Below are 14,813 nucleotides of genomic sequence, written 5' to 3'. Positions count from 1 at the left end.
AGAAAGTAAAATCATACATCGGGGGAAATGTTTAAAATGGGAAGAGTTCCTGACATCACAATTAAAGCATGTAAAGCGAAGGCCAAAGTTCCAAAGCGCTTCACAAATGAATATAGAAGCTATAAATAGAGAAGGATCATTTTCATCTTCCAGCTGAAGTCAGCCACATGGTAAATACTAAGCAATGCACAGCAACACTTGAGAACAAGAAGTGAGGGATCCCCACATGCAAACTGTTACAGAGAATTTAGTAGAAACAGGTAACATGACAATTCCATGTTAGAACTTGTCCCAATTGTTCAATTTATTTGGGGAATTTTAATGACTACATGAGTACTAGGGTTCTACATCTTACCTAAAAAACAAGTAAGGGCTCAATACACCCCATTATTATGTTTCAATATATGCTGAACTCAAATTTACTGCAAACCTACATCAGATCCATTGTTACTATTTAAAGATAAAGGATAACTTTCTGTTGAGGTAGCTAGAATGGGAAAAAAAAGCTGGATACAGTGCCTGGTTGAATAAAATCTGGAATATCTGGGAGGGAAGAGAATGGATAAATATGATCAAAGCACCTGATGATAATTAGGATGTATACATCGGTTTTTAGAATGCACCATTTAATCAAAATATATCATTGATTATATTAACCTTCTATACAAAACTGGAAAACTCACACTGAAATAACGAAACCTATTACAATTTATCTCATTCTCCCCTTACACACATACACACACACACACACACACACACTAATAATACAGAGTATTGTATAAGTTAAATTGCACAATCACCCCTCTCCTCTGGTGCAGTGGAGAAGGGAAGATTGGAAGCTTCCATTTCCATTTTAGTTTAACCATTGTTTAGTGTGTCATCCAAACCCTAAACTGCCCTTAATCTTAGCTATGGTTAGTAAAAACAAGCCAGCTTCATAAACTATGGCTTGAAGTTGGCTTGTTTCCACTAACCAAAGTTAACTATAATTTGTCGAGATTTGGATTACACAGCAAACTGAGGTTACTCAAAAGTAGAAGCAAAAGCTTTTGAACCTTTCCTTGAGGCAGCACTGGAGGCAAAGGAAGGGGGAGTGCACAGGCCTGGGGGAGGCTAGGCTTGATCTCAAAAAGATAAAATTATGGTTTAGCATTACACCTTAACAAGATGCGGCCCCTGGACATTTGATGACTGTGACAATTGTCCCCACTGAGAAGTATTGTTTAAGGGCCAAAACAGACATTACTTTAACAGCAGAATCCTATGCATGCCTACTCAAAAGTAAATCCCATTGAGTTGATTGGGACTTCTTCCCAGGTAAGTATGAATAGGATTGCAGTTTAAATGTGTGTCTAGCAACTATGTCTCCCCTGCCCCATTTTTACACCAGAGTAGGTACAGGGGGCCAATTTGGACGCTCACATGAGGTAGGAGACCTTTTAAGATCGAGACTGCGGCCCTGCACCTGCTGTAGACTATAAAAATAAAAAGAAGACATAGCTACTAGACACACATTTAGGGTGCAATCCAATGGGGATAGTTGGCTGCCTCTGAACTCAGAGGCAACCAACTATCCAATGCAGGGCAGGCGGAATGCAGAGGGGATCTTCTACTCCATGCTCCAGCCACCCTGCATTTGTGGCTCGACGGCCTATCTCAGCTGTCTAGCTGGGGTGCTTCAGAGTGGGGTGGGGGGAGGCCGGATGGCACACAAAAAGTGTCATAATGGCACCTCCGCCATCCCCTCCCTGCCCCCAGGAACGCCCCCCTTTCCACACTGCTCTTATGAGTGTGGAGCTGGGGATGAACCATGCCACCTACAAGGCGGTGGAGGATGGGGAGGGGAGGCAGTTTTCTGGGAACCGAGGTTGGTTCCCAGAAAACAAAATATCCTATGGCCGTCCAGCCGCTGTCTAGCGGCCAAAGTAATGTCTGTTTTGGCACTTAGAGATGATTGAAAAGTCTGTCTATAGAATGTGGTTTGTGGTGGGTATTTTACACATGCAAATCATCACCTGACGCTGCAATCATCAAGTGATGAACATGCATGTGTGAACAGGCCCTTTAGCACTGAGCTAGTTATGAGAGTTACGAGCACTCTGACAATATATGGAATTGATTTGCAGGAGTCCAGTTTATTTTTTTTATGCAATAACACCTGTGATTTTTATTAATTCCTGGTTTCATTGTATAAAATGTTGTTCAGATTTCTGTAGTATTTTATGTATTTTATTATTTCTATTGTGTTTATTTGAACCTCACCTCAAGCACTCATTGAGAAGAAGGACAACCAAATGAATGACATCTAGGAAAACAGCTCTGAGCTGAATCTCACAATGGAAAGAAATACTGTGTAAGTCAAAGAACTATGCTAGCAAGGAAGAGGCTGTTACAATTATTGGCTTATTTATTAAGATATTTCACACATGATTCCAAACATTTTCTACCAGTGTAAGAATTTGAATATTTTGTGTTTTGAAATTAAAAGCTTGGAAACTTTAATAATTTCAGGTTTTTTATGTGACATTAAGTTTCCACACTATCTTGCAGTGCATGTGAACTAGACTCAGCCTTAGCAGGAGACTTCACATTAATGTGCAAAAAGTACTGAACCTAGCCTGTAATTTAAAAAAACACACACCATACTTACAAAGGAATAAACCCCATTGGACACGGTGGGATTTACTTCCAAGTAAACATGAAAAGGATTATGTTGTAAGTTTGTAACTTAGCAGGCGTGAACAAAGTTACCCAAGTTCAAGTCACACTGATGTGCATGGGTAATTTTGCAGAACTGCAAAACAATCTTGGAAAACACAAAAGACCATGTTATTGCTTTTCCAAGCTTAAGCAAAAGGCTCCAGAAATAGAATTTCATTCTTCATGTCAAAATGACATTTCAAGAATGACCACATACACGGAATCAGAACCAAGAGAAATAAAACGGCAACGTAAATCACAAGTTCCTAACAAATAATGGTGCATGCCCTTACAGAAATTAACAGACACTTAATACAGCCTTCCCCAACCTGGTGCCATTCAGATGCTTCAACTCCCATCAGCCAGCATGGCCAGTGGTCAGGAATCCTGGGAATTGTAGTCCAAAACATCTGCACGGCACCAAGTTTGGTAAGGCTGGCTTAATGTACTGTACCCACCAGAGCAGAAAAGATAACAGGTGTATCAGTTCTGTCCTGGGAGACAGCAAGAGCATATTCTGAGCCCATAAATATATAAGCACTTATAAAAACTACGTATTCTTTTATGGAACCCATGGGAGACGTTAGTTTCAGAGAATTATTCCACCTAAGGGAAGAAAGACAAGGAAGATCCACGAGATTATAAATCTACATATTATTTTGCATGAGCTAGCTGGAGATTCTTTTAGGAAAGAATGCTTAGAACGGAATTGCCTTCAAAATACCTTTTTATGCTTTCTACTATCATTTTCAAAACGAAGTCAGTGGTGAGTGAATTAGAAAAGTAAAAACAGAAAGTAGAGAAAACTCACTTGAACACCTGTTCATGTCTGGGGCTCGGAGACCATAGTACCCCGATGGGCAAGAATTCAAGCACTCCCCATATTGCCTCATTCCTTCTCGTCGTAGAAAGAAGAACAACTTATGCTGACATCTGATGCATCCGTTGTCCTTTGAGCAAGACAAACACCCTTTGCAAATTGGATTTGGTCCATAGTTAGCTGTGAATATGTTTTTTTAAGGGAAAAGACAAACAACAGTATTAAAATCCCCAAATAAGCATTTAACATTATTAATTTTCCCTATGAAAGACATACTGTAAAAAGAAGCAACTAAGGAAACCTTGGGCAGACATGACGGTGAAGTGGGCACTTCCAATTTGCTTTGGAAGTATAACTTCCGTTTTTTCATGTACCATGTGGTATAGTTTAACAAGTCAACATTATTAATAAAGATGCATGTTATTAAATGCAACTAAAGCTCAAAATAAAATTAGATACAGTACTACTAATTGAAGCCAATGGACTACAGTTTAACTGCTGTGTGTGTGTGTGTGTGCTTTACATGCACATGCGTGTGCGCACACACACACACACACACAGGGCCAGTTCACATGATCAATAACCCTACCACAGCCCATGGGTTATTTGAGGGCTGCTTCCCCCTCAAACAAGCCATGCTGCCCAGGTTTGGATGACACAGCAAGCCACGCCTGGGTGGGCAATTAAGAAAATGGCACCTGGCAGGTGCTGGGGATTTTAAAAAGTCACCATGGCTTATTTAAGCCTCACTGGCTTGTTTTGATCATGCAAACCAGGTCACACACACACTGTGCATACTTTCTGCATGCAAGAAGGACCAGGTTCAAATGAGGAAAGCATCATTACTGTGGCATGACTTGAGCCTCACAGTCTAAACTAAATACCATGTAATATGTCATAACATTTTCATATGCAAATTGAAATAAAATAACTATCTTTTCGTCTGAATATTTTTAGAGGGGACATGTAATACAAATATTTTAAGTATTTTTTCTAGTTAGAATAAAATTACCAAGAATAAAACCCACATCTGTGAATGTTATTAATGTAAAAAATAAAAAAATACCCCCACACACACACTCATCGTAAGTATCACGTAGAACAGGAAAGCTGTAGAGAGCAGGTTGCCCCAGATGGGAAACTAGAGTTGGTGCTTGGAGAAAAGTAGCTTCTCTCTAGGCCAACAGGCTGTTCAGTTACAAGAACTGAGCACTGGCCTAGATGGCTCAAACTCTCTGTTGACAGATGGGGTCAACCATACTGGAGCTGTTCACACAACACACTAACCCACACTCAGTGGTTGAGTGTGGGTTGTTTGGAACTGTGGGTTGTTTGATGAACCGTGGGTTAGCGTGTTGTCTGAACGCAGCCAAGGTAGCTTGTTAACCATGGAGTGTGGCATGTTAACTACCATGAACAACCCAACAACAAACCATGGGTTCTCAAGGTGGCTTATTCGAGAAAATAATCCACACTGCATGGTTAACAACCTGGCTACGTTCAGATAACACGCTAATCCACAGTTCAACAAATAACCCACAGTTCAAGACAACGCACACTCAACCACTGAGTGTGGGTTAGCGTGTTGTGAGAATAGCCTCACTCCGTCAGCACTAAAAAAACGAAACAAAACCATAAAACATTCGTGTTATTCTTCCACAACTCCATGGTCCAGCTAGTCCTCAACCATGACAAGGTGGGAATATACCAGAGTCCTGCCTGGATAAAAATGCCTTTGCCTGCTGGCAGAAGGACAATAGAAATGGGGCCAACTTAGCCTCCCTTGGTAGGAAGTTCCAGAGCCTGGGAACCACCACCGAGAAGGCCCTTACTTGCATTCCCACCAAACACACCTCTTATGGCGGCAGTACCAAGAGATGGGCCTGCCCCACAGGTCTTAAAACCTGAGCAACCTTGTATGGGAGAAGGCAGTCTTTCAGGTAGCCTGGTCCCAGGCTTTATTTAAAATGTAGAAATTACTCCTCCTCACCCCCACCACTTTATAGGAGTTTATCATGACCCATATTCTAATCCACAGCTCATGCTACAGAAAGGTCCAGTTTGCCCTTGAGGTGGTACATTCCCTGAATGAAGAATATACTGTGATTATGAACATAGCTGCTGTTCTGAACAAAACAATATTCAGCACCTTCAAAGTATTTTTATAGTGAAATCTGGGATCTCTCCATAGAAAATGAGACAACCTCCTCTTTTATTCTCTTTGCAGCCACAAGTAAGTATCTTGACCTCCTTTTATTTATTCAAAAACATTTACATGCTGCCTTTCCACTATCACACCACCCCAAGGTGGCTTGCAGAGAACAAAACACTGAATAGTAATATCCAAATAACTTTAAAAAAAAAACACCCTAAAATATAGAAACTAATTTAAAAGAATAAAGTAGTATTTTAACTTGATGCCTAAAAAGATAATAATGTTGGTGCCAAACCAATACTTTGGGGTGGCAGGGAGGGCTTTCCATAAGAAGGATGCCATGCAAAAAAGGCAGTGTCCCTGGGTTACCACCAAAAAAGAAGAGACCACAACTCAAGATGCTGAAATAAATAAATATAATATAAAAATAAAAATTTAAACCCAACAGCTTTCAGTCCACCAGGTCCTTCTTCAGGGGCCAAAAAAATGAACAGAAAAATAACTTTTTATACTGAACAAAAAAAGGGGGGGCTTTAAAATAATACAACATATCAAGTAACAATTCAGGACACAATCCAGTGCATGTTTAAACATGAATAAAGCCCTACAACTCCTAGCATCAGAATTGCAGGACTTTTTTCTGTTTAAACATGCAAAGGATTGCACCCTATCATACATATCTACATACATGTATTTAAAAATGCCTGCAAAGATAAGCATGTTTCCAAACTTCAAAATTAGCAACTGAAATGAGTTGTGAAAAGAAAGAAAAAATATCTACTGGCAAAAAAAACCCCACACCGATGCCAACTTGGGGGTTTGGAAACAATTTGAAGTTTGGGGCTGAAATGCATTGGGCTTAAAATACATAATTTTCAGCATCCTGACATGTGATTTCTCTTTTCTGGGTAGTTTTCTAGTGGATGCTTTCCAGGCGTTTGCATTTTGCATCCCTTGGTTACTACCCAACTAACTTATGAAGGTGGGGACATCCAGTCTCAGAGCTGAAGAACTACAGTGTTTTAAGAATTTTCACCCTTAAAGATTTTGTAAGACTTTTTAAAAATCTAATTTTTACAAATTCCAAAGTCCAATATGGAAAAATTGGGCTTCTTGGGAAGGGGTTTTTAACATACACAAAAAATGCAACTGTGCTTCCATCTCACCTCTCTCAGCCCAATACAAACATGCATCTTCTAAACCCTCTGATTCTACATCCATGAAGAGTATCACAAGAGAGTCTCTTTTTAAAAACAAGTAAGAGAAAAACAGAGGATGCTGTGATTCCAACAGACTGAGAGTTTTGACTCCCAATTGTTTAACAATGGCAACAACTAAATTAGGGTACTGAAAAACTTGGGAAGAAAACCAAGAGTGGGATTCTTGTGAAAGGACTGTGAACTCAGGTCTGGTACTGAAAACAAATTCCTGGTCTGAGCAAAGATGCCCTAGTCCTTAATACTAAGTGCCTATCTGCTCCCTTGAGCTACTGTTTTGCACTGGACTCCAGATGGTGGACCTCCAAAGACAAAGTAGGTCTCACAAGCCTGAAGCTTACACTGGCATATGATATCCTAGCTGCCTGCCAGAAACCTTGGCCAGAGACTAGCATACACTACAACATTCAGCTGCAGTTCCTGCTGGTATTTTCTAAGGGGGTAACTACACATCTTGAGGGATTAAAATCACTTCACCATAAGGCTTATGCCTTTCAACATCAGAGACATAGTATAATCACTCAGAAATGCACCGGCTGTCATTACATATAAATTTAACTGCACACACATGCACATGGAGACACACAACTCCATCCTGGTTGGCATTACCTATAACTATCGGCCCCTGTCTATTTACACTTTTTCCATTTCCTCCACCCCAGCATTGTCCCATGTATCCCGCTGAGTACAGAACACTCCATCCCACACATTGTTGCCATGCACTTATGTCTCAAATATTGAAACTAAATTTGTTTTTGTCAGTCTTTTAATATCTAAAATATTTCAGCTTGCTGCTCTGGACTAACATTAGTCTCATATGCAGGTGAATAAACAGAGATTTAATTTTTCCCCCTTTGATGGCTTGTTTATTTTGTCTTTTATTGTAAGTTTTAACTTTTCCAAGCCCCAAAATCTGCAGGGATCCAAAGACGCAGGATTCCAACAAAAACACAGGCCCAAAACCAGATCCACCCAAACAGCCAAAGATGAAAAACACAACTGTTTGAAACATTAAAAAACCAAAAAGAAGTGAAAGAGAGGAGCACTTAAAATCAAGTAGTGCAGTGGTGTAAGAAGGAAACCTGGTAATATAAACTGGTGTCAGATACTTCACACTTGGGACTCATTCGTCATAAAGCTAAATGAAAAATAGAACTAAAGGCAGGTAGGGGGAGTGAGGGGTTCCTAGAGGCTGTTCAATGGGATTTCACAGGTACTGTCTCAAGCTAGAACAGGGTGATGCAAGACAGAGCAAATGAGAAGCAATCTCTGCACCAAATGGAGGAGCTTCGGCTATTGGGCAGTATAGAAATGAAATAAATAAATTCACATGTTAATTCTTCTGAACATCACCAAATATTTCATGAGAATCATTCCCAGTTGTGGAGGAAAAGTTCTGTCCAACTTGTGTAAGCTTCCTATCCTACCTAGTTGGCCTTATCACTCTCCTCTACTTTGCATAACTGGGGAAGATAGACAGGACAGACAAGCACAACTCTGTTGATTCTCCTGAACCTCCCCGCTCCATTCAGTACCATCAACCAGAGCATCCTTGTGGGCCATCTCAAGAAGATGGGGACTGGTGGTACTCTAGTGAGCTGGTTTTGTTCATTCCTGGCAGACCGGACCTAGAAGGGGATGCTAGGGGACTATTTCTCTTTCCCTTGGCCAGAGGCCAATGGGGTTCTCCAGGGTCCCATATTCTTCCCCATGCTGCTCAACATCTACATGAAACCTCTGGGCAAGGTCATCTGAAGAGCTGGACTGTGGAGTCATCAGTATGCAAGTGATACCCAGCTCTTTCTCTCATTTTCATCTGATCAGAGGGAGGCAACAGAAGTACTGAACTGCTCTCTGGCAGCTATGAGGGAATGGATGGGGCAAAATACCCTGAAACGTAATCCTGACAAGTCAGAAGTACTGTTGGTAGGAGGATTACTTGACTTGGGATTAGGTTTGCAATGAGTCTTGGGGAGGGTTGCACTCTCTCTGAAAAACCAGGTTCGTGATTTGGGGGTGCTCCTTGATCTAGCACTCTTGCTAGATCAGTTGTGAGGAGTACCTACTTCCAGCTTTAGCAGGCTCACCAGCTACAACTGTTCAGGACAAAGGTGGACCTCGCTATAGTCATTCATACCCCAGTTACCTCCAGATTACACTATTGTAATAGAGCTGCTCTTGAAAAGCACCTGGAAACTGCAATTCATGCAAAATGTGGCAGCAAAGTTGTTGATGGGAGCTAGGCATTCTGACCAAATTACACTATTTTTAATTGAGTTGCACTGACTGCCAGTTTATTTCCAGGCTCAATTAAGGCTGGTGGTGTTAACCTTTAAAGCCCTACACAGCTTGGGACTTGGGTGCCTTAAGGACTGCCTTTTCTCATATGTTCCTCCCTGCATCCTTCAATAGTCATCTGAGGCACAGCTTCAAATCCTCCAGTTTTATGAAACTAGGTTGGCAGCCACAAGATCTAGAGTCTTCTAGGACTGGTTCACACAATCGCCATGACTCACCATGGCTCATTTAAGCCATGATGCCTGCAGGTGCCATCCCGCATATTCAGACTGTGACCATGACTCATCATGTCATCTGAACCCAGGGACTGTGGGTTAAGCGAGAGTTAAATAACCTTTGCAGAACCCTTGGCCTGTTTTAGGGTTATGAGGGGGTTGTTTTACCCGCGCATAACCCACAGTCCCCAGGTTCGGACAACACGACAAGCCGTGATCATGGCTTGAATATTCAAAATGGCCACCATCACATGCTGCAAACCACAGTTAACAGTGGCTTTAATGTGTGAATCGGCCCTATGTGGTTGCACCCACCTCTGCTCTGTCAACAGAGACTCCTCAGGCCCCAACACTGGTATGTACAAACATGGCTCTTTAAGAAGGCATTTGGTTAAAAGTTTTGATAGCTCTGTGATGTTTTTCTTATGGCTAGCTGCTATTCTTAGAAACTGTTCTTGTCATTGTTTATTAATCTGGGTTTTTAAGATGGTTTAAATATTGCTGATTTTGTCTGCTCTCTCCCTTTGGTTCCCTATCAGGGACATAAGCTTTTAAAACAAACAAACAATATGTGCAGTCGGATCTTAAGCATGCTTACTTGGAAGGAAGCACCACTGAGTTATAATGGGACTTACTCCCTAGTATGTGTGCTTAAGAATGCAGCCTTAGCCTTTATGTAGCACATTCCAAGGAAGCAAAGCACTGTGCATGGCATTCTTTGTGCAGTAATTCCTTGTGTTGTTATTTCCAAAATTTGCACATCAGCTTGCTTTGTGAGATATAACTAAGACCGCCCCCTACTTAAAGAAATATTTCTTGATTAGTCAAATGAGTTTTAAATTGCTCAGTCAATTATATCTGTATATCTGCATGACTAAAACAAGAGTTTTGAAGAAAACTTCATAATTCTTTCTTTCTTTTTAGGTGCAGCATGTATACATCACAGGAGGCACCATCTTAGCAGAGCTATTCCCTTTTATGTGAAAGTAGAGGGGGCTAGGTCTTCCTAAGATAATACCTGTCAGCTGCAGTTTTTAAAGAATCTTGTTTAAAGATTTTTTTTAAGTATTATGGAAACTAAGAAATTCTTCTACTTGGGTATCTATTACGTATTTTTATACATGTGCACACCATTAAAAAGGAATCAATCACTTGGATTTTTACAGGCACCTAGTTTCCCTCTCCCTTTCAATTTAATGCTTGAAAATGTTTGTTTTAATAAAAGAGCCCTAGTTTTACTAGCAATTTCCTTATTTTTTTATGTGGTCCTGTATGATTCCAAACCTGGGCATTTTTCCTAACTTGTCCTTTAGTGCAAACTTTGCAAGCCATGTTTGCCTGGGAATTACTTTTAAAAAAAACAGGCCCATGGCACTGATAGATATATTGATACAGCCCTAAAATATAACCATCTTAAAAATCTAATTTTTTGATCTGGTAAGCCTTGCCACTAAGGTATTTCAGGATCCATCTACAGAGAGTACCAAAAGCGTGAATAGAAACTGTAAGCCAAATGGCAAAATTTAATGTCCTAAAAAAAGAATAAAAAAGTATAGAAGCACAATCTCTGTTGTGCTTCTAAGCACCTCTTGTTGAAAAGCTACATCCCACCTGGCTTCAAAATCAAGCGGGAAAACATGCCAAACTTTCAAATACGGGGGGGGGGTCTGCTGCAACAATTATCTACTTCTTCATAAATCAAAGGAGGATTTGGTTTTATATCAGGGAGTCAAACCAAACCTGAATGACAAATTGGAACCGTTATTTTTCCCTGAACCAGAACAGAACTCAAAGCATTATCTGAAAGTCTCTGTTGAACTGGAACCAGAACAGAAAAAAAAGATTACCAGTTCAGAATAAGGGTTCCACCAAGCAACAAAACAGCTGATGTGATACACTCATTGGTTCCAGCAGAATCAGGATGAGCATATAACATAAAACCGGTATCTGGGGGTATGTATATATTTTGGGTTCCTATAGATTTCTATACTCTGCCCTCATCAGGGGCAGAACCTGGGAAGCATTAAGCAGGGATTGCACCAGAGGCCTGCTTTCCCCTTTGTGACAGGTTTGGTCAAGATAAAAAGTTACAACATGGAAGAATGAATGTACAACACACATATGAGGAGATACAACAATGAAAGACAGGCAACACAGGGCATATTTTATGTCTATCTTTACAGGAACTGTACAATGAAAACATATGTATAAATGTAAAATGAAGTAGGAATGTTTGATTTGTTAAGTACTTCCTATTTATTTTTTGTTTCATGCATGTTCCATAGTATTTATCGCTGGCACTTGGGCAGTATCCAAGTCGACATTAGTGCTGACATAAATTAGGCTGCAGTAGCATCAGAGACCTATAGTGCAATGTCAACAGAGTTCAATGACGCAACGGGTTTTCAGGAAACTCGTTGTACCAGCTAACACTATTGGCATTGTGCTACAGGCCGATTATGCTAGGACAACATAATTTACCATAGTGCTAGTGTTGACTTGGATACTGCCCTTATTTGTTCCAGTTTTAGACTATCAGCTTGCGCTATCCCACTGTGCAAACTATAAATAATGTGCCTTATATTTAAACGTTCCCACTTGAACCGGAACTGGGCCAACTGGTTATCTGTGCAGAACCAGATACTAAACGTTTGTGGGCCTGAACCAGAATCAAATCAGAGCAACTTTAATTGAAGCTGAAACAGGACTGGACCCCAAAATGTGATGTTCTGGCTCCATTTTATATTGCCAAAATTGACGAAGGAAAACCTAACCAAAATGAAAGGAAGGTGGCTGAATAAACATCCAGGGGCTATTTTCGCTGCAGTCTGTGGGGCACCCAAAATCCCCCCCCTGCCCCACAACTGCAAATTTGGTGGCAAACCGCTACAGAATGCTACAGTAGTTACATTTAGCTTGCTTGCAAACCACTACAGAATGCTACAGTAGTTACGTTTAGCTTGCTTGCAAGCTAAATCTAACACTTTGGACGCTCCGCAGTGACTATATTTATGTTTAGCCACTACGGCTAAATAGTGGCTAAACAAGCTAAATTTGGCCATTTGGGCACTCTGTAGCTGCTATGGATGTTTTCCCCCTGAAAATTTTTTTTAAAAAAAACTGGGGGTGCAATTAGTTGGTGCAGGGTGGGGGGCCTCAGAGGCTGCATATGGCTTATGGGCTGCATGTTGCCGACCCCTGTTCTACAGTGACCTGTTAAATTTAGTGCTGTACCAAATCCTGCCCCCTATTTGGGGGTTTTTTTCTTCCCTGCGAAAGAAGCATTGTTTTTTCTGCCTCTTTCACAGGGAGGGGGAGAAGTTTGAATAATTTTCTCCTTGAGAAGGGGAAAAGGGTTTCCACATACTTTTTTAAGTTTGGGAGTGGGCTCAAAGATCTTCTATTTTTTTTCTTTTAACTTGAAAAATGCCCCGTGCATTTGCAGCAATACGAGACTCTTTACAGATAGGCTTCTCCAACCTGGCAGCACTTCTTGAACTCCCATGAGACCTCGGGACATCACCCCCTTTCATAGGCATTCAGGAAGAACTCCTAGGCCACAGAAGCCTTTCTACAAAGAGTCCTGGGCAGCGGCAAGCATGAATAAATAGGGCTTTTGGAACTTTAGGAAAACTCTGGTCTTACTTGCAACAGCACAGAGCTCTTTGCAGAGAGGCTTACAGCCTAGCAGGAGTTCCTGAATGCCTCTCTGCAGAAAATCCCTCTGCAAAGAGTTCTGTGCTGCTGCAAGGAAGAAAGTGTTTTAGTAAAGCTTTAAAAGCCCAGTTTGTTCTTGCTTTTCAGAGAGGCTTCTGTAACCTGGGAACACTTCCTGAATGCCTATAGGAGAGGGCAAGATCACATGGTCTCATGGCAGTTCAAAAAGAGCTGCTGGGCTGGAGAAACCTCTCTATAAAGAGTCCTGGGCTGCTGCAAGTGCAGGGGGTGTTTTTAAAGGAAAAAAAATAGCAGGAAGATCCCTCAGCCACCACCTACCCTTAAAAAGTTAAGTGGAACTCCTGTCCTCCTCCCCAAGGAGAAAATTATTTGAAATTCTCACCTCCCCAGCCTTTCATCAGAGTTTTCATTTTGCCCCCACCCTCCATGAAATACCAAAAATGGAAGAACTGAAATATTTGGCACAGCACTAGTTAAATTTAATAGTGTTTAATCCCACCCTTCCTCCAAAGAAGTGCACAGGGCTCTTTCCTCCATCCTTTATTATCTTCACCAACCAACCTCTGAGGTAGGTTAGGCTGAGAGACAGTGACTAGCCCAAGGTCACCCTGTCACCTTCATGAGACATTCTAACCGCTACACCACACTGCATCTCAAACGGCCCCTGTGATATTTATCCAACTACTGCAATGTGTGAACTATTTCTAGTCCAACATGTTAATCATTACACCAAGCTTCCTCAAACTTGTGCCCTCCAGATGCTTTGGACCTCAACTCCCAGCATTCCTGACCACTGGCTATGGGAACTGAAGTCCAAAACATCTAGAAAGCACCAAATTGGGGAAGGACGTACACCATACTGACTCTTGGTACAGCTTTTAAGTGTGGACATATGAATCTGCCTTATACAGAGTCAGACTGTTGGTCCATCTAGCCCAGTGTTGGCTACGTTGACTGGTAGCCACTGCCTAGGAATGTCTGCCATCACCTCTTACACGATGCCAGGGATTGGACCTGGGACCTTTGGCATGCAAAGCATGTGTTCTGCCAACAGTGGAGGCTGAATAGCTCCTTTAGAGTTCTGACTGAAGCCCAGAGTGGATGCCCCACTGATACTGGGGCCACCAGCCTCCACTGTCTGCCAATGTGTTGGGGTCCTTCCCCTAAGGATAGTGCAAGCCACTGTGGAGAGGATGTTAAATGCATATTCAACCTGCTTGACCACTCTGCTTTCAGACTACGCTGACTTTCCACCCCAAAACATGCCTAGTCTTCCCTGAAATGTGTTGGGGGAGAATGTAACAGGTGCTGTTCACGATGGGGCTGGCACTATATTGGCACATTTCCTAAATGTCATAATTTCTGTTCTTAGGAGGGGCAACTTCCTGTGTTTCCACTTCTAGGGCTAAGCCAAAGGGGTTCACAGGAAGGTCTTCTGGTGATGTGCCCCATTAACATCTAATGGTTTTATTGTCTTCACCATATGCCATAACTAGCCACATATACAATTAGACAAAAACAGATATGCATGGCCTGAAAACAACAACAAATAAGCTACAGTATTAAAAAGATCAGGATCAGGTATCTTTGGAGTAATCCTTCACCTAAGATTTCGGGGGGGGGGGGTACTTCCAAAGTTGTTTTGGTTCTGAATACATCTCCCAGATAGCAAAGCTCTTCAAATAAAATGAAAAAATCAAACCTGAGGCATCTTTGGGGAACTTTTTTTT

General features: G+C 41.4%; 1 protein-coding gene across 9 annotated transcripts in view; it reads right to left on the bottom strand.

Moving 5' to 3' along the window:
- The window catches only part of RSPO2 (R-spondin 2), a 156,344-nt gene that overhangs the window by 74,358 nt on the left and 67,173 nt on the right, over positions 1-14,813 (bottom strand). For all 9 annotated transcript variants that reach the window (XM_084848935.1, XM_084848934.1, XM_084848940.1 and 6 more), the window contains exon 3: positions 3,512-3,700. In XM_084848935.1, the coding sequence (XP_084705061.1) occupies positions 3,512-3,700 (189 nt within the window). The remainder of the gene's footprint in view (positions 1-3,511; positions 3,701-14,813) is intronic.

Source organism: Heloderma suspectum, chromosome 4 (genome assembly GCF_057233095.1).
Source record: "Heloderma suspectum isolate Gila_16-S chromosome 4, 16-S_ref, whole genome shotgun sequence".
NCBI lineage: Eukaryota > Metazoa > Chordata > Lepidosauria > Squamata > Helodermatidae > Heloderma > Heloderma suspectum.
The sequence above is the reverse complement of the archived record's forward strand: the minus strand, read 5'-3'. Positions and strand labels throughout refer to the sequence as shown.